General features: G+C 42.9%; 1 protein-coding gene across 5 annotated transcripts; it reads left to right on the top strand.

Annotated features, from left to right (window-relative positions):
• Positions 1–328: 328 nt before the first annotated feature.
• On the top strand, positions 329–19747 carry LOC106562149 (protein GOLM2). Of its 5 annotated transcripts, none has more exons than XM_014126804.2 (10): positions 329–1827; positions 12024–12078; positions 12409–12511; positions 12670–12760; positions 13004–13109; positions 13220–13303; positions 13409–13687; positions 14879–15025; positions 17314–17481; positions 18343–19747. In XM_014126804.2, exons 1-10 carry the CDS (start codon positions 1501–1503, stop codon positions 18417–18419), a joined length of 1437 nt encoding a protein of 478 aa, XP_013982279.1. In that variant the 5' UTR covers positions 329–1500; the 3' UTR covers positions 18420–19747. The 5 variants fall into 5 exon arrangements, with proteins under 5 accessions (XP_013982279.1, XP_013982281.1, XP_013982280.1 ...); XM_014126806.2 differs by having other exon boundaries at positions 17314–17400; XM_014126805.2 differs by having other exon boundaries at positions 13223–13303.
• The last annotated feature ends 644 nt before the right edge of the window (positions 19748–20391 follow it).

Below are 20391 nucleotides of genomic sequence, written 5' to 3' on the forward strand. Positions count from 1 at the left end.
ACTTATTTCGCTTATGCATGGAACCGGCCCTTCACACACACACGTTTCCACCCGAGTCAGACACCAGCAGTTTTGATTCCATTGACTTGATGATCCTGAATCATATCATATTTCTGTCCACTGTGTTCTACATTGCCTACGAACACGGAACTTCAGCGCGCTAGAAATCAGAATCCAACACCCCCTCATGATCTGTAAAACCCCGTCCATGTCATTTTTTTCTCATCCAATGTGCTTCCAACTTTGCAAGAACTACCCAATAGAATGTGTTCTTTATTGCAAGACGTATGTCATGATTGGATAATTGCACTGTCACTTTAACCTAACCACGCACCTTGCACGCCTTGGCTACACTTCATAAATCTGAAATTGGTGGTTTGACGAACTAGCCTGTATTGTGTGTCTACATTAGCTAGTCATTTGTTCATGTAACGTTAACTGTCTAACGATATAGCTAATCACTGTATTCAACGTCGCTTGCGTTTCACATCCACGGGTCAAGAGGCACCAACAACGGAGGATATGCCAGCCAAGCCAAGGTGGAAGTAGCTAAAGTAACCATATCAACAGACAAGACAGGCTCGAGACTATCTTTAGGGGACAGGGGTAAAACAAAACTGGTCGGATTAGGAATCTGACAGCAAACTAGCCAGCTAGTGATGGAAATTGTTATCTATCGGTAAAATAAGCGTTTACCACGTGTAACCTTATTTCAATGAGTCTAGTAGCTAGCTACAAAGAAAGCAATATAGGGTACAAATACGTTATCTTGCGTAGTAGCTCCTAGGATTAGCAGTTAACGGGTAGCAACTACGTTGAATTGCATTGGATATCGCTAGAAAGGTTAGCTAGATTAACGTTTGAATACAGTATGTTCTATATACATATTTAAGATCCATAATCAAGATGTATCATTAGGATGACGATAGTTGCTTTGCAGTGTGTCTGACTAGCACTTTCAGTTACAAGCAACTAGCCAAACCAGTTTGGTACATCTGTGTTAGCGCAGTCAGGTTGCTAACGCGTTAGCTAACTACTGTCGGTTTACGATTTGGTGGATAAATACACTTTTTCTATCTATCTTGAAACGATTCAGGGCCCACCAGAATCGCTCTGATAATTTGACACTGGACTCGTTAGATAGCTAAATAATTTGTCACTTGCGTGCTTGGCTAGTGTTTGTCCACGTTTGCTGTTGCATTTAGGCCACGTCGCTGCAGATGCATTTCATCCACTGACAGCGTCGTTGGATGAATGCAAACAAGACAGGCGACAACTGTGCGGAAGCGGGAAGACGCGTGAATAACTATTCCCCACATTCCCTGACGTTAACTAATGCAAGAAACTCGTTTGGGGTTTGATACAAATGCCTTCTTTATAGACTTTCTCAGTGGCTGTATTTTTGCCGTAATTGAACGGCATGTCAGCTACCCAATTTGTTAACCAGTGGAAGCATAGGCTTTTTTAGTTTTCTAGATCAATTATCGAATACGTTCTGAAATGGTTGGCTTTGGCGCAAACCGAAGAGGAGGCCGTCTCCCTTCCTTCATCCTGATCGCGCTGATGGTGATCATTGCCATACTGTCTTTCAACTACTGGACTGTTTCCAACAAGCAAGGGCGCCTATTGGACGAGTTGGCGGAGGTGCAGACACAGGTGAAGCGGACCGACGCGGCGCGCAGTCGACTGGAGAAGCGCAACTCGGAGCTGATGGTGCAGGTAGACACGCACAGGAAACATATCGATCAGAAGGACGGCGATAACAGCATGCTGGAGGTCAAGCTGCAAGCTCGCGAAGCTCTCATCAAAAAGTGTACGGATGAAAAGGTGGGTAGGACTCGATACTAGATCACTTCATCCATCCGTTGTACCTATGCTTCATAGTTCCTGCAGATCTCAGGCTTATTAACTAACTGTGCCATAGGTTTGACCGGTGGAAAGCAGCCTTGCACCTGCATCCTATTGTTATATTACAGTGGAGGGCAAAACCAATGATGTCAACCTAGTGACACCTACCAACATGGGTAAAGACTGAGCAGTTGAAAGTGGGTTGTCCCAGTGCATTGTCGAGGTTGAACTGACTACCTAAGTGACACCTTTTTTTTTTTATTTACTTCCTAATTCATGGAATGAGTCTTGATGTCATTTTAAATGTAGGTTAAACTCATAAACAATATTTTAGTTTATCTACTTCAGCTGTGATTCCCATCAGATCCTTTGTATCTCAAAGGTGATTTCAAAAGCCATATCATGTAACAGCTTAACTCATTTTTCCCCTATCACAATAGTGCCTGCTAACCTGGCATTGCAGTTTGCACATTGTTTATTGGTGTTTATTTGTGCACTTATATTAGTCATTTTACGTGAGGTAGTCTCCCTCCCTGCAGACATGGGGGTTATGAGTCCCAGCTGGGTCCTCTCTGCAAGGGCCCATCTGTGTGCCCAATGCTAGGGACCAGCCTCTTTTTACCCTTACTATAGTCAGTTGCCCGCCCCTTTGTCCCAACAGCCTCAATGTATGCTTACGTGCCTCACCAGATTGCATAGGTGTGGAACAGCTGAGGGGGAGGGCCTACCTTTCATTAGCATTCTGCCGTACCCACACGGATGTTTGCTCTTCGGATTGTGTGGGCTAGCCATGCCCAAACCGGATTGTATATTTTAATTACAGCTTATTTCCTGAATGATAATGGGGTCCAACAGTGCAAATCTTCTGTTCAACATGAGGAATGTCGTAGTGTAAGGCCAATCCCAGATATTTCCCGGTGTTAAATCTACTCTTTGTCCCGTATCAGGATCTAATTTTCTGATGTTACCAGTGTTGGGGTTTGGGCGATGTCATCCTTAGTCCTATTGTGATTATGTACCCATAAAACAAGCCCCTATTGCGCCCCTCCATTAAAAAAAACGACTGTTGGGCTCTGTAGTGAAATTGAATGCAGCTGGATGAATCATGAGGAAATATAATGTTAAAAGCCTGGGCAGAGGCTAAGTGCAGGCAATGGCAAATGTTTTCGAATATTCCTTTCTGGTGGCGCAGAACAGGTTTGTTTGTGTGTCTGTGTGTGGCGAACACATGATGGAGCAGTGACTGTCTGATGCGGAACGGGCTGTCTTACCATAGTGTGCTAGGTTATAAGCCTAGATCATGGGCTGGATAGAAGCACTCTACAATCTTCAGAATTGATTAATAATTGCTTTATTTCCCCCATAAAATAATAGAAAAATAAACTACATGGTAAGTTTACATGAAGACAAATTGGTGGGACTTGCTTTAACTCTAAGTGTTTTTGTGGTAGTGGAAGAAGTTTAAAATGTTTTACTTAAGGCAAGCAGTTAAATATATATTCAAAGTAAAATTTTGTAAAATAATTGGTCTTGCTTTGATAGACTACACTATCAACCTTATTACTTTGGATTGTGGGGCAGGTAGATCCCATATTTCATCACAAATAACTACACTGACTAGCCTACTACACTTTTATCCACTGTCTTACTACAATACCACAGTGTATATGCAAACTGTAATAGAGTACAGAAAACAAGGAGGCATTGTTGAAGTTTAAAATAAATGTAAAGCTGCAGTATGTTACTTTTTGGCGACCCTGACCAAATTCACATAGAACTGAGTTATAGATTTGTCATTAAAACAATTTTTTAAGAAGTGGTAGATTGGTTCTATGTGCACTATTTCTATGGTTCCAGTTAAGTTGAGTTATTTTGCGTCTTTTACTTTCGGTTTTGTACACCAGCTGAAAATACAATATTTTTGGTTATGGAAAATGTATTTCACAGCAGTTTAGATGGTACAATGGTTCTCTACACTATACTGGCTAATTTTGTGATTGGTTGTAGTTATTGCTGTTTTGATTTCAGATTTGAATATCGGAGAAGTAGACCAAGGTGTCATACCCTTTAACTTTTTATCTATGATGTGTTGTTGGGAAAAGTGGTCAAGGTAGCTGTTTGTCAAAAGTCACATTTGCTCATTAGGTTTTTCTCAAAACGCATACCACCGTGCTCCGAGCCCGCAAACTGGAGCACGGGAGGGTCGGAGTATGAGTCCAAATCAATGTATGCGAAACAGAGCACTTCTCGAATGCGTACTCCGTTTGTAGATATTTTCAAGCATGCATCGACAAGCGTCAACGGAAAGTATGCACAGAAATGTGACGCAACCACGTAATAAATGATGCAACATTTCTTGAAATTAATGGCGGTCATTATTTGAGCTGAAGCGAGAGAAAATACACTGACTTAGGAATTAAATGTTGCTTATTCACATCTTATATGTTGCCTGACAAATGAAAATAGTAATCTTGATACGTTAATAAATACATGCTGTGTTAATTTTGGTATGTTTACCTGCCTACAATACCCACTGTAGTGTGTGTAGATTGCAAGCCCATAGCCCTATTGACTTACGAAACTGGCTAGCTACTACTGTTAGCTAGCCAGATAGCCACGAAGAATTGCTAGCTAGCTTCTATTTGTTTCTATTGTTGCCATTGTCTTGGCTGGGTGGAGGTGCAGCGAGTGCTTCTCAAATGTAATGTTTTATGCGTTCTCCACACTTGTCCTCACAAGAACGTACTCAAGAGAACATCTGAGAGAATGCACTTGAGTGTGGAGCACGGTAGCATGCATATTGACAAACATTCATTTTCTCATGCTTACTGTGCTCCCCCATTGTTATAATTTGAATGTTCTGAAAAGTTTCATGGCAGTTAATTCAACAGTAAAAAGTTGGCTTAATTAGTTTGTTACTAAAATGGCTGTACCTCTTGATTGGTAGTAGATATTTCTGTTAGAGGTCGACCGACTAATCTGCATGGCCGATATGAAAACGGCACTAATTCAAAATAATTGTTAATCGGCCTTTTTGGATGCCGATTACATTGCAATCCATCCAGGCTGACCACCTGTTACGCGAGTGCAGCGTCAAAAGGACCTTGTGGCTGCAATGAGCCAAGGTAAGATGCTAGCTAGTGTTAAACTTATCTTATAAAAAAACAAATCTTCACATAATCACTTGTTAACTATACATGGTTGACGATATTACTAGGTTAACTAGCTTGTCCTGCGTTGCATATAATCAATGCGGCATCTGTTAATTATTCATCGAATCACAGCCTACTTCAACTTTGCCAAACGGGTGACGATTTTAACAAAAGCGCATTTGTGAAAAAGCACCTTCGTTGCAGAAATGTACCTAATCATAAACGTCAATGCCTTTTCTTAAAATCAATACACAGAAGTATATATTTTTAAACCTGCATATTTAGTTATAATAAATGCATGTCAGCAGGCAATATTAACTGGGGAAATTGTCACTTCTCTTGCGTTCAGTGCAAGCAGAGTCGGGGTATATGCAACAGTTTGGGCCGCCTGGCTTGTTGCGAACTGTGTTTCTTCCTAACAAAGACCGTAATTAATTTGCCAGAATTTTACATAATTATGACATAACATTGAAGGTTGTGCAATGTAACAGCAATATTTAGACTTAGGGTTGCCACCCGTTCGACAAAATACGGAATGGTTCCGTATTTTACTGAAAGAATAAATGTTTTATTTTTGAAATGATAGTTTCCGGATTTGACCATTATTAATGACCAAAGGCTCGTATTTCTGTGTGTTTATTCTAATTAAGTCTATGATTTGATAGAGCAGTCTGAGCGGTGGTCAGCAGCAGCAGGCTCGTAAGCATTCATTCAAATAGCACTTTACTGCGTTTGCGAGCAGCTCTTAGCAATTCTTGAAGCACAGCTCTGTTTATGACTTCAAGCCTATCAGCTCCCGAGATTAGGCTGCCAATACTAAAGTGCCTATAAGAACATCCAATAGTCGAAGGTATATGAAATTCAAATGGTATAGAGAAATAGTCGACGCGTCATAACTCAAACCTAAAACTTCTTAACTGGGAATATTGAACCACCAGCTTTCATATGTTCTGAGCAAGGAACTTAAACGTTAGCTTTTTTACATGGCACATATTGCACTTTTACTTCCTTCTCCAACACTGTTTTTGCATTATTTAAACATGTTTCATTATTTATTTGAGACTAAATAGATTTTATTTATCTATTATATTAAGTTAAAATGGTTTCATTCAGTATTGTTGTAATTGTCATTATTACATATATAAAAAAATCGGCCTATTAATCGGTATCAGCTTTTCTTTGGTCCGCCAATAATCGGTATCGGAGTTGAAAAATCATAATCGGTCGACCTCTAATTTCTGTTCTTATTTCCAGATTTGAATAGCAGAGAAGTAGAGGAATATTTCATACCTCTTAACTTTTTGTCAGTTCGGAAAGTGGTCAAAACCGCAGTTAAAAAAATTATACAAAAAGTTGTTGATGCGGTTACTAAAACGGCTGTATTGTTTAATCTCTACAAGATATTTCTGTTCCAGATTTGAGTAGCAGAGAAGTAGACAAAGCTGTCATACCCTATAACATTTTGACCACTTTACCAATAAATTAGACAAAGTAGCTGATTTGTGTCAAGTTATGTTTACAGTAAATGTGAAGTCATGATGCCACAATGGGGTGCTTTAGCCCATACAGTGCCTTCAGAAAGTATTCACACCCCTTGACTTTTTCCACATTTTGTTATAAAGTGGGATTAAAAGGATTTAATTGTCTTTTTTTTGTCAACGATCTACACAAAATACTCTGTCATAGTGGAAGAAAAATTCTAACATTAATGAATACTTATCTTGATTAGATAAGTATTCAACCCCCTGAGTCAATGCATGTTAGGATCACCTTTGGCAGTGATTACAACTATAGTCTTTCTGGGTACGTCTTAGAGCTTTGCACACCTGGATTGTAGTATATTTGCACAATTTATTCTTCAAGCTCTGTCAAGTTGGTAGTTGATCATTGCTAGACAGCCATTTTCAAGTCTATTCAGTTTCTTTTGATCCTTAAACTCCCCAGTCTTTGCCGATGACAAACATACCCATAACATGATACAGCCACCACCATGCTTGAAAATATGAAGAGTGGTACTCAGTGATGTTGTTGGATTTGCCCCAAAGATAACACTTTGCATTCCTTACATAAAGTAAAAACAAATAGCCAAATTTCTTAGCAATTTTACTTTAGTGCCCTACTGTTCCTTCTTTACACTCTGTCATTTAGGTTAATATTGTGGAGTAACTACAATGTTGTTGATCCATCCTCAGTTTTCTCTTATCACAGCCATTAAACTCTAACTGTTTTAAAGTCACCATTGGCCTCATGGTGAAATCTCAGTGGTTTCCTTCCTCTCCGGCAACTGAGTTAGGAAGGACGTCTGTATCTTTGTAGTCACTGAGTGTATTGATACACCATCCAAAGTGTAATTAATCACTTCGCCATGCTCAAAGGGATATTTTCACCCATCTACCAATGGGTGCCCTTGTTTGAAATGCACTACTCGATTGATGGACCTTACAATTATTTGTATGTGTGGGGTACAGAGATGAGGTAGTTATTTCAAAATCCTATTAAACACTATTCCACACAAGTGTCCATGCAAGTTGTGTGACTTTTGTTGAGCACATTTTTATTCCTGAATTTATTTAGGCTTGCCATAACAAAGGGGTTGAACTCTTATTGACTCAAGACATTTAAGCTTTTCATTTTTAATTAATTTAAAAAAGTCAACATAAAACCACTGTGTGTAGGCCAGTGACACAAAATGGAAATCTAATCCATTTAAAAATTAGGCTATAACACAACAAAATGAATGAATCAAGGGGTGTGAATACTTTCTGAAGACACTAACATATTTATTGAAATAGGCAAATATTGTCTCATTCATAGCTCAGAGCGTAAGAATTTCACTTTACCCTGCGGTTACATCTGCGACCCTGTGTGTGTGACTAATAAACTATCTAGGCTAAATTGTCTGTCATGACATCATCCATCGATCGATTGACATCATGATATCGTAGTATCGCCCAACCCTAACCAGCATCCTGTTCTACTCTGTTCTTCCTCTGCAGGTGTTCCACTCCTCTGTCAACTCCACTACCAAGGACAGAGTGTGTTAGCAACTGTCAGTCACACACCATATCAGGAATGGGATTTGAGTTACGGTGGTGGTGGTGGTAGTAGTAATCAAGCTGTATTAGTATAACCTAGTTATGCCAATACTCCTCTCATGTTAGTACTGCTGAAGGATAGAGAAGCAACACAATGTAAATATCTGAGGTGTTTTGCTTTAATGTTTCCGTCTCCGTCTCCACATCTGCAGTGTGCTTTGTGGGTGCCTAGAAAGAGCACTGTTATTTTCCACACAGCAGCTTTGGTGGAGAGACTGTGAACCACTCAGTGTCTCTCTCTTCAGGGAAGGTGACAGCATGAAGCTTTTATCTCCACAATGGCTGACATTGATGCTGTAATTACTGACACTCCTCTTCTGTGCGTTCTGCCTCATTAAAGTTCTGAGTCCCTCTTTGTGTGGATTTGATTCAAGCTCTTGGATCTCCCTGGAGAATCCACCCCTGGGATTTGATTGGTGGCTAGTGACAACTGATAGACTGTGAATCTCATTTGTGGTGGAGGAGTTTGTCTCTGGGACAGTCATATAGAGGTGCCCGACTGGATACTATTCCCTCCTTAGCCTATAAATAACGCTTCCTTCAGCCCCTATGCCACACAGCTATGAAATGTTTCGTGACTGGGCCAATGGAGCTATCAGAGAGACTCTGCTTTGGGAGAGACTAGTATTGGATTGCACATATGGGCCAGGGGGCAGGCAAACAAAGTAGGCATCTCTTTTGACATGTGGTTACTTGCCACCTGGGAAGGGTAGTCCCAGCCAGGCATCCCCTTGGTGTCTGCACCATGCTCAAATTGATTTGGTTTCTCCACGCTGGGTTTGATGTTTGTCTTTTGATGTTAATTTCATGCATCGAGGGTGTAGAATACAGTAGGTCTATGAAGCTCCTAGGTTTGATGGTTGTTTGCCTGTGTTTTTAGCAGCTGTAATCTCCTGTCCTTACACTGGTGACAGTTTTGCTCATTCTGAGTGGTTATATGTTTGGCTGGGCCGTAGAGACTTCGTCAAACCCCAGATAAGGGAGATGGCGTAATTGGGTGGAGGGCAGAGGAGCCTGTCTGGATCAGTCGGGCTCAGGAGGACAGAACTCTCTCTCGTCTGACAGATTCTCACTCCGTCTGCGGCCTCTCAGCCACTGACCTGACTGGACCTATATGGCCTGTGCTGGATTTTGGACAGCTTGAGTGCTTTCAATTAGATATGCTTTGGTATATTCAAAAAGATGGTTATTGCAAATGTGTGATGTACCACATCTAACAAGTATTATTGTTTTATATCGTGAATGCATTTACTTTGCATGGTAGAGGAGAGGATAACAGCTCCCTCTGTGACTAGTACATATTAATGAGGAGCGCTGCGATGATGGCTCCCTCTTCATGTCACTGGGCAACACTGGGTGCTGAGCCGTCCTTTTATTGTGGTCAAGGTAGGGGGAGGGGAAAGACGGGACAAAGGAAAGCAAACTGGACAAATTAGGATTTCGTCTCCTTTTGAAATATAACCATTGCACAATTAGACATGAAACTGAACACAGGATGTATGCATAAATTAAGCTCACAATGCCTTTGTAATCAATCCAGATACAGCATGTTTTTATTTATGTAGAGCACAGAACGCAAATACCTAATCTTATTTGGTGTAGCATAATGTTGCCACACCCTCGCCACTTTTTATTTTTACTATGTTCTATTATGTTCAATACAAAGGTAACTGTATACATAAATACACCTTAATACAGCTCAGGTGTGTGGCCACATAGGCTAATCGTCAAACGTGCGCATATGAACACAAATGTGCAGAATACAGATGCCAGACAAGGAAACACTTAATGTTCTCTGTCCCTATAAGCATGCACAAATAGTGCCCCAGGGATGGCCCTCCTCGGTTTCTCTCCCAGCTGCATTTCACATTCACCTCCTCCCTTCAGTCTCCTGAGATCAAACGCCTGCACCCCTCCCGCTGTTCCCTAAATCTACCTCAAAGCCACAGCCGCTCTCCTCTGGTTGAGGCAACAATAACACTTGAGATTGAATTGTCTTTGTACATGTATGAAAATAAATTGAATAACCCCTTAGCCAGTCAGTGTGTCGTAATGGGCCAATAGCACATTGTTCTGACTAAGGTGGTTTCACTCTAAGCGGTCTGGGGGTGTATTATGAATTTCCTGATGCACAGAAGAGCAGTCACAGAAAATCAATCCAGTTTATTACAAGTTGCAACAGGGAGACACCTCGAACACAGAAGCAGAGAAAATGTCCAACTGGCCTTCTCTGAGACGGCCCTTATCCTAAACAGCAGCCAACGGTTCTGTAAACCCGAGAGGCTATTAGGAAGTCAAAACAAAAGGCATGGACTTGGTCAGCTGCTACAGAATCAGTGTTTCACAGAATACAATCGCATCAATCGCTATCAACAGATATGAGTTTAATCCATAGTATACATCATCCAGTTTAGTGGCATCAACAGAACACTAGAAGCCATTTCAAATCAAATTGTATTAGTCACATGTGCTGAACACAACAGTGAAATGCTTACTTACCAGCACCTAACCAACAATGCAGTTTCAAAAATACAAGTAGTTAAAGAGCAGAAGTAAATAACAATAGCGAGACTATATACAGGGGGTACCGGTTAGTTGAGGTAATATGTCAAGATAAGAGTAGCAGCAGCGTAAAAGAGGGGAGGGGGGGTCACTGCAAATAGTCTATTACAGAAAGAATGTATAAATATGCTAAACATTGTTAATCACTCCAAATGTGAACTTATTCATCTTAAATATTCCTATTCCAGTGAGCCAAAGATGTGTTCAGCTTAGAGCTCTATCAGGCTTCATTATGAAGAGGAGACGAGATCTAATGAAGGCTGCTGCTCTGTGGTCTGTTCTGACTGCCTCAGCCTGGCTGTCCCCAAGGATCTCTCATCCATCTAATCTGACTCAATATGTGGCTGCAGATGGTCCTCCAGTCACTCGGGCTGGTCAGATGCAATGAATGAGATGGAGTCTTTTGCAAGCAGACTTTTCACTCGGAACCTTTTATGCAGCTAGATATCTGTTGCCAAGCTGACATTTGAAATACTATTGCATCTGAACATAGTATAAAAATGATATCTTTCCAGTCAGGCTAGTTCAGCCATGTAACGCTTTAGATGTCCTGTTAAACCGGTTGTATTTGGCATTAGGACTGTTACATACGCCTCTTGAAGGGAACGCAACACCCTGCTACATCTCAACTCCCCGTGGAGTGAAAATAGTATGTGATCGTAGGTGCTGGGAAGGACGACAGAGGCAGAGAAAAAGACCGTATACAGGAAATGTATTATCCCTTAACACGGTAATGTGGGGAAAAGGGGTTGGACGGAACCAAAGAGTAAAAGTTAGTCCCTCTCCTTCCTTACCTGCCTTCCTGCCTAACCTTAAGCACCACCTGGCGCGCTAACCAAAATACAGCCGGTGGTCCGCCCAGGTCTTACCTGGTGTGCATAGATTAAATACGACGGGTTATGTATGCCCGCATGCCTCTCACCTAAACACTCCCAAGGTGCCTTCCCCCTTCCCCCCTGGGAACAAATGAAACAGAATACTTTCAGTGAAAACCCTAAGCCCTATTGGCATACACATACCTCTGAAGGAGCGGCTACAAAATAATATCAACAAAACTTTCACTGCACACCACAACAACCAACACAGGACATCAAAAATAAGCTATTTTCTCTGACAAAGGAACACTGTTTTGTATCAAGCTGGAGAAGGAGTTGGTTATTGACGAGACGGCTGTATCCCCTGACGAAAGGGAGGGGGTCAGCGCTCCAATCAGCGACGGGGCCAACCAATCAGCTGCTTCAGGAAGCCATTTCCTGAAATGCACACACTTACAAACCCACAACCCAGAAACTGAGGAATGTAACAATGACCATAAAGGGTTCTGGTGACCTTTCCTTGGACTGATGTTCTTTTCTCTCCTTTCCAGATGAAGGTGCAGGGTGATGTCACAGCACAGATGTCAGAGATTGTGAGGCTGAAAGGTAAGAGCAGACACTGGCCAGCAGAGGGCACATTTCTGTTGGAGTCTTGTGGCTAGGCTAGCAGAAAGCGGTATGGGTTTGTATTACCATAGTGCCTGGAGCAGTAACAGCAGCTTGCTTAATGCTGTTAAAACATCTTATCTCAAGTGTCCCATGTGCCAAGTGAACTCTAATGCATACAGATTTGCAATGTTGTCAATCCTAGTTTCTTTATTGAACGATTGTTCAACACTAAAGCTATAGCCTAATATCACTACATGGTTGAAATTGCATTCGTTCATAGAATATGAACTCTAAGGTTATATTGTGTGTTATTTGGGGGGGGTGTAGAGCAGCTGAAGGAGCTGAAACAGGAGTTTATGAGGCAGGAGATCCAGCTGAGGGAGGTGAAGAAGAACAGCACCAACTTGGAGAGGAAGCTGGAGTATGAGAGGTAGAGAGAATGAACTCTCAACACATCTTTCATGTTTTTGCTCTAGGCTCTCAAAATCACAGCAAAGTTCAGGTTATTGAATTCTGACAAGAGCTTTGTTGCTTTTCTCTCTGTGAATTTTTTTATTTGTTTTTTGTCTAACCAATTGTGTGTGATAGTTTGCAGTGTGGGCGTCAAATCACACAACTAATGGATGAGCATGAAAAAGCTAAAAAGACCCTGGAGGAGGAGGCGGTGAAGCTGAGAAAGGTGAGGCCCTCTGTCAGAGCACCTAGTCATGATGTCCCTGCCTTTCCTTCCCCTGTAATGTAAGTTGTCTACCACCCCCTGCTGGTGTTCATAGATCATACACTCCGTGGATTATACTTTGTCCTGGATGTCAGCAGCTCTGCACTTAGTCATTGTGACTTTTTTACTTACCCAGCAATAGTGAAGGTGATTATATTCATCTCTCCCCTCTGTCTTTTTCTCTGTCCCTCCCTCCCTCTGCAGAGTGTGCTGGATATCAGGAAGGTCGGAGCTGCAGAAGGAGGGACTGAGGTGGAGACAGCAGGAGAGCACCCAACTGTGGCCACACGCCGAGACACTGACCTCAAAGGTAACATTACAACCAGCTCATATTGCCACGTTCTGCCTCTGTAATGTTTCAGAGCTAACCCACCCTCTCTCCCTCCACCCCATCCATTCTCTCTCTCCCTCCTGGGATAGAAGGTTTGGGCAAGCCTGGCAGTGATGCTGGCATGCCTGGTATTGAGGACAGTGAAGTGGGAAAAATAGATGACGTGCAATTTGGTGAGTATTTATTCTCTCTGGTTATTCTACTTTTGATAACGATTCTGGCTGTAAGATTAGTGTCAAATTTCAACTGGAACTGTCCTCCCCTCTCATTCTCTCCAGCCCTGAAGAAGCCAGCCATCACCCAGAACCACATAGAGATACCTGATACTGGGTTAAGAGAGGTGGGGGCCGGTGAGGGGGCTGGTCGAGACCCCTCTCTGGACCGGCCTGTGCTCCAGATCCAGGACAGGGTCCTAGGGCTGGGGATGGAGGGACTAGCGGGGGCCCTCCAGCAGCAGCCCCCCCAGGCGGTGGCAGACAGACCCATCCTCTTTGATGAGGACAACAAGGCAGCCATCCAGGCAGATGAGTTCGGAGAGCAGCACAGACAGCTTAGAGGTATGTCAACTCACACTCCACACACTCCATATTTGCATTTTCAGTTCACTTGATTAGTTTTGCTGCCCAGGGACAAAGCCACTTATTTAGAGCAGGAACGCTTTAGTGGTGACTTGTTATTGTGCGTCTGTCATTAAGTTTGAGACCTGAGGCCATGGCCTGGGTACTCAATCAATCAAATGTATTTATAAAGCCCTTTTTACATCAGCCAATGTCACAAAGTGCTGTACAGAAACCCAGCCTAAAACCCCAAACAGCAAGCAATGCAGATGTAGAAGCACGGTGGCTAGGAAAAACTCCCTAGGCAGGCCGAAACCTAGAAAGAAACCTACAGGAACCAGGCTCTGAGGGGCAGCCAGTCATCTTCTGGCTGTACCGGGTGGAGATTATAACAGAACATGGCCAAGATGTTCAAATGTTCATAGATGACCAGCAGGGTCAGATAATAATAATCACAGTGGTTGTAGAGGGTGCAACAGGTCAACACCTCAGGAGTAAATGTCAGTTGGCTTTTCATAGCCGATCATTCAGAGTTAGAGACAGCAGGTGTGGTAGAGGGGGTCTAAAACAGCAGGTCCGGGACAAGGTAGCACGTCCGGTGAACAGGTCAGGGTTCCATAGCCGCAGGCAGAACAGTTGAAACTGGAGCAGCAGCATGACCAGGTGGACTGGGGACAGCAAGGAGTCATCAGGCCAGGTAGGGGAGGTTAGGGGGAGAGAGAATAAATATATATTTAAATTCACACCGGATGAGACAGGAGAAATACTGCTCTGACTGGGCTCTTAATGGCTGTACAGCAGAGGCCCTGCTGCTCTTGGCCTCTCCAACTCCACACTAGCTGCTATAAAACGTGAGCCATGCTGGCTTCCTGTTTTCAGATTTTTTTTTCATGGATTGTTTGTGTAGAAAATGGAGGGAAACGTATCATTGGCGCAGTGCTCTGACAGCCTGTCTTTTTAAAGGTGACTCATCCTTTTCTCCCGGAGATTGAAACATGCTCCTTCAGACTGTAGGCTATCTCTCTGAAGGAGCATGTTCCATACTACAGGAGAGAGTGCACCCTAAACCTCTCTCCTATTGTACATTACAAATGAAAAGCCCAAAAGGGATAACCACATTTCAGGTGAAATATTTCTAACGGGAAAAAAAGTCATTATTAATGCTACCTCTGGTTCGCTGTCTCCTTTAAGCTCCTGCCAATGTGATGAAAGCAGATGGTGTACAGAGGAAAGGGGCAGGACTGCCTCTGCCTCCTAACCCCGCCCAGGTGCCCAACCCTATAGAACCTCGGCATGCCAGAGACCCCAAGCCTGCTGAGCCCCTGCGTCACCGACAGAGTGAGTGCCTCCAAAGGCTGGTGGGGATGGGCGGGGGAGACTGAGTACCTCTCAGTACACAGGAGATGTGACACATGGAGACTGTGGTTGTGTCTTTACTCTTTACCTTTAGCAGCAGTGTCCCAGTAAGAAAAGCTTCTCTCACTTGCAGGTGTGTCAAGGTTACAACATAACCTTTACAATTACGGAAGCTATTTTTGAACGCGCTCTACAGTCCGAGCCCTATCTAGAGTTTCTTTCTCAACGCTGCGTTAGGTCTACTATAAGTGGTTGCCTTCCCTAGCTATCAGGGTTTTAACAAACCTTCAACACTGCTCATAAAGTCATGCATATTAGAGGTGCTGTCGCCACAGACTGAAAGAGAGAGATGGCCAGATGTCAGAGTGTACACAGTGGGAGAGGCCGCCTGACTTCAAGGGTCTCAGGGTGTTCCTTCCTGCTGCCTGCCTGGCTTCAGCTCTCCTCCCTCCCTCCCTTCGCTGCCTACTTTCCAAACAATACCACAACCAGCTGCCCTGCCAGCTACCCCTCTCCTTGCTTCATCTTCACACTCTGCACCACACATACACACACTCGTCATGTTTTCCACCAAGTTTCTTTACACATATCACTTCATTGCCAATGACTCTTTTGTCCCCCAAAACTCCCCTTAAACATATTTTTATTTATTTTATTTCACCTTTATTTAACCAGGTAGGCAAGTTGAGAACAAGTTCTCATTTACAACAGCGACCTGGCCAAAATAAAGCAAAGCAGTTTGACATATAACAACAGAGTTACACATGGAGTAAAACAAACATACAGTCAATAATACAGTAGGAAAATAAGTCTATATACAATGTGAGCAAATGAGGTGCGATAAGGGAGGTAAAGGCAGTAAATAGGCCATGGTGGCAAAGTAAATACAATATAGCAATTAAAACACTGGAATGGTAGTTTTGACAGTAGATGAGTGTGCAAAGGAGCTAAATAAATAAATAAATACAGTAGGGGAAGAGGTAGTTGTTTGGGCAATATACAGGTGCAGTGATCCGTGAGCTGCTCTGACAGCTGGTGCTTAAAGCTAGCGAGGGAGATGAGTGTTTCCAGTTTCAGAGATTTTTGTAGTTCGTTCCAGTCATTGGCAGCAGAGAACTGGAAGAAGAGGCGACCAAAGGAGGAATTGGCTTTGGGGGTGACCAGTGAGATATACCTGCTGGAACGCGTGCTACGGGTGGGTGCTGCTATGGTGACCAGCGATAAGGCGGGACTTTACCTAGCAGGGTCTTGTAGATGACCTGGAGCCAGTGGGTTTGGTGACGAGTATGAAGCGAGGGCCAGCCAACGAGAGCGTACAGGTCGCAGTGGTGGGTAGTATATGGGGCTTTGGTGACAAAACGCATGGCACTGTGATAGACTGCATCCAATTTGTTGAGTAGGGTGTTGGAGGCAATTTTTAAATGACATTGCCAAAGTCGAGGATCGGTAGGATAGTCAGTTTTACGAGGGTACGTTTGGCAGCATGAGTGAAAGATGCTTTGTTGCGAAATAGGAAGCCAATTCTAGATTTAACTTTGGATTGGAGATGTTTGATGTGAGTCTGGAAGGAGAGTTTAGTCTAACCAGACACCTAGGTAGTTGTCCACATATTCTAAGCCAGAACCGTCCAGAGTAGTGATGCTGGACGGGCGGGCAGGTGCAGGCAGCGATCGGTTGAAGAGCATGCGTTTAGTTTTACTTGTATTTAAGAGCAGTTGTAGGCCACGGAAGGAGAATTGTATGGCATTGAAGCTCGTCTGGAGGGTTGTTAACAGTGTCCAAAGAAGGGCCAGAAGTATACAAAATGGTGTCGTCTGCGTAGAGGTGGATCAGACTCACCAGCAGCAAGAGCGACATCATTGATATATACAGAGAAGAGAGTCGGCCCAAGAATTGAACCCTGTGGCACCCCCATGAACTGCCAGAGGCCCGGACAACAGGCCCTCAGATTTGACACACTGAATTCTGTCAGAGAAGTAGTTGGTGAACCAGTCGAGGCAATCATTTGAGAAACCAAGGCTGTTGAGTCTGCCGATGAGGATGTGGTGATTGACAGTCGAAAGCCTTGGCCAGGTCAATGAATACACTATGCCTCCCTCCCATACCTTTACAGTCCAACACATCACTACCTCCTTCAGTCCATCTGATCCCCTCCGTTTCTTAGTTTCATCATCCTCACTTTCATACTCTCTCCAACCTTTCTCTTGTGACTCTGTCACAATCTCTTTGCTTCCCTCCCTTCCTGATGGGGCCCTTCTCTGCCTCTACAGGCCGTTTCTTTGATGAGAACGAGTCCCCTGTAGATCCGCAGCACGGCTCTAAGCTGGCGGACTACAATGGGGACGATGGGAACGTGGGTGAGTACGAGGCGGACAAGCAGGCCGAGCTGGCCTACAATGAGGAAGAGGATGGTGATGGTGGGGAGGAAGACGTCCAAGGTGAGCCAGGCCAGGGGTCTTCAAGTCCAGCTGTATCACCATTTCTCCCTCCTCCACTCCTGCTGTCCCTGCATTAGACCGAGTACCACCAGCTCGGCCAGAGCTCACAGCACCCTGAGTTACCCACCATTCCTGTCTCAGGAACATCCATAACCAACCGCCCCTCAGGGTCTAAGCCTGAGGACTGTTCAGTGGGTCATTTAGACTGGAGGACAAGCCTCCCATCATTGTATACCACAATAAAACCCTACCTCTACATGTGGTGGGGGGGGGGGCACTTCTCCCCCTCAGTGACTTATGGTTCTTTGACTCCACTCCAATGTCTGCATGCCTCATCCAGCTGTGCGCTTCCCCACTATCTGTGCTCCACCACCTGTTTGTGCCCATTGGTCATCTGTGTACACCTGCAGTAGATCGATAGATGCTGTGTTTGGGTAGTACTTGAAGTTTTAAATGCATGTGCGTTCTTTTCTTATCATTATTGTACGGCTGTCATTCATTTCTCCACGACGGGTTAGGTTGTGAAGTGTTTTGTGTTACCCTTTTAATGGAACAGATTTCCATGTAGGTCCTTATTCCTTAATCACTTAACCACTTGATCTTGACATTTATAACAGCTATTGTTGTCCCTGCTATTGAAAATGCCATTGATTTTAATAGGCTACTGTGATAACAAAGTAGCGTTAGGAATTCTATGGCCAATATGGGACCAGACTAATACGTACAGTATGATGCTCTTCTATGCAGCATTCCTAATGATAATCTTTTAGATTTAAAAAGGAAACCCCATCTAGCAAATGTAATTTAGGGATGAGAGAGATGACTACTCCCTGATTTGTTCTGTCGTCAATCTCCTTTCAGATGATGAAGATCGAGACATGCAGGGAGACCGGGCGGTGGACTATGGGAAGAGACGTCAAGCCATCGACATTCTGTAAACCTTGTCAACTTGCTCTTGGATCTGGGATAGAACATTCTAACAAAAGCGTTTATTCCTCTGCATTGTTTCAATGGTGCTACAGATGTCATTCTTAGGACTGGTTGAAATCATGACGTCGTTTTAGGTGCATCTCTTATGGCGATGGACTATTCTGAAGACACGATTACAGATTATTATTCCATGAAGCAGTTTGACCTAAAACCATGTATCATTGAATCTATAAAACAGTTCATGATCTCATTCTGTGCAGCCGTTGACTTGCAACTATTTGTTTTATAAGTTATTTGGTATTAGAATTCCTTAACGATTACAATGATATAATGTACAAGAGTGCTATACAGTGTACATTTGTTTTTTTCATGACAGATTATGAATACTTTTATTTTGTTTACTAATTTGAATGAACTGTCAGCCGCAAGAATAGACAGAAGTGGTCTGGAAGAGACAGTTTGGGCCAGAACCTCGCTGTCTTGGATGACTCTGCTGACCCGGTGACCTAGACTTGCAGGCATGGCATGTTGCTTGAAATGATCAATGACTTTAATTTGACTTGTCTTTTACCTAAAAAGGAATATGTTTCCCTTTGATTTCGGACAGCTGTTGCTTGATAAAGAAAAAAACCTGAACTATTGCTCCAAACTGTGTCAATGAATTTGACAGGACGGTTTCTTTGGCACATTCTCTCGTATTGTTGGACTCTTGTATGAACGCCCACACTTCGAACACAGCTGTGCCAACCAACGCAGCGCTTATGCCAAGGACTTCTCATGGCTTCTTAAACCTATTTGTTCACCTTATTTGTGTCACAGACAACTCTCCAAAGTGCTCATTCTGTCTTACAATTATGCTGTTGCTATTCATGCATGTAATCTTTATTAATCAACCTGAAGAACGTCTTGAAGCTGGAGGCAATACTTAGACCAGTTTAGAATTAGGAATCCTGTGGAAGACTAAATGCACATCTGTCCTGCTATTATGAATGGACTACAGTAGGCATAGATGTACATATTTGAACTGTTTCTATTTTAACTGTAGGACTTGGGACTATTCTTCCTTTTGAATAATAAGCATAAAATCAGTTGTGTGTTTTAAAAGTTGGTGATTTTCATATGGAAGGTCGGCATATTGAATGTACGCTGCTGATGTTTAGTTTTTCAAGATCATAATGTAATTAAGATATTTGGGTAGTTAATTGTTACAACTGTGCAATTTAGATGCTAATGGGTAAACTGTGGAAGCAGTCAGTCTGTTCCGAGCTAAGCTTTCCCTCAAATTCCGTGTTACTAATCTGCTGGGGATTATTAAAAACTGTTGGTATCATTGTGATCTTGGGTAATTCATTTATCATTTCATACTGAAGAATAAATAATTACTTGTATCAATAATGAACACTTAATAATGAAACAATTGTTTCTGTTTGCCCCTGAATGCCTTTTGCTCCATGATTTTGTTAAAATATATTTTGTTCTCTGTAACCTGTTGGGAATGTGCATGTGAACTGGACTTTACCTGAAAATGTGACTGATTGGCAATGGGAAAACTGCATGTGATTCTGGCAGGGATGCTGACTCCAATGTTTCCCACAGTTGTGTCAAGTTGGTTGGATGTCCTTTGGGTGGTGGACCATTCTTGATACACACTGGAAACTGTTGATCCTGAAAAACCCATCAGCGTTGGCGTTCTTGACACAAACTGTTGCGCCTGGCACCTACTAGCATATCCTGTTCAAAGTCACTCAAATGTTTATGCCTTGCTCATTCACCCACAGAATGGCACGCATACACAATCCATGTCTCAGGTTAAAGAAGGATTATTAAACCTTGTCTCCTCCCATTCATCTACCGTGATTGAAGTGGATTTAACAAGTGAAATCAATACTGGATCATAACTTTCACCTGGTCAGTCTTATGGAAAGAGGTGTGCTTAATGTTTTGTTTACTGAGTGTATACTATGTTAGTGTTACCAGAAG

The sequence above is a fragment of the Salmo salar genome, chromosome ssa11 (assembly GCF_905237065.1).
Source record: "Salmo salar chromosome ssa11, Ssal_v3.1, whole genome shotgun sequence".
Classification (NCBI taxonomy): domain Eukaryota; kingdom Metazoa; phylum Chordata; class Actinopteri; order Salmoniformes; family Salmonidae; genus Salmo; species Salmo salar.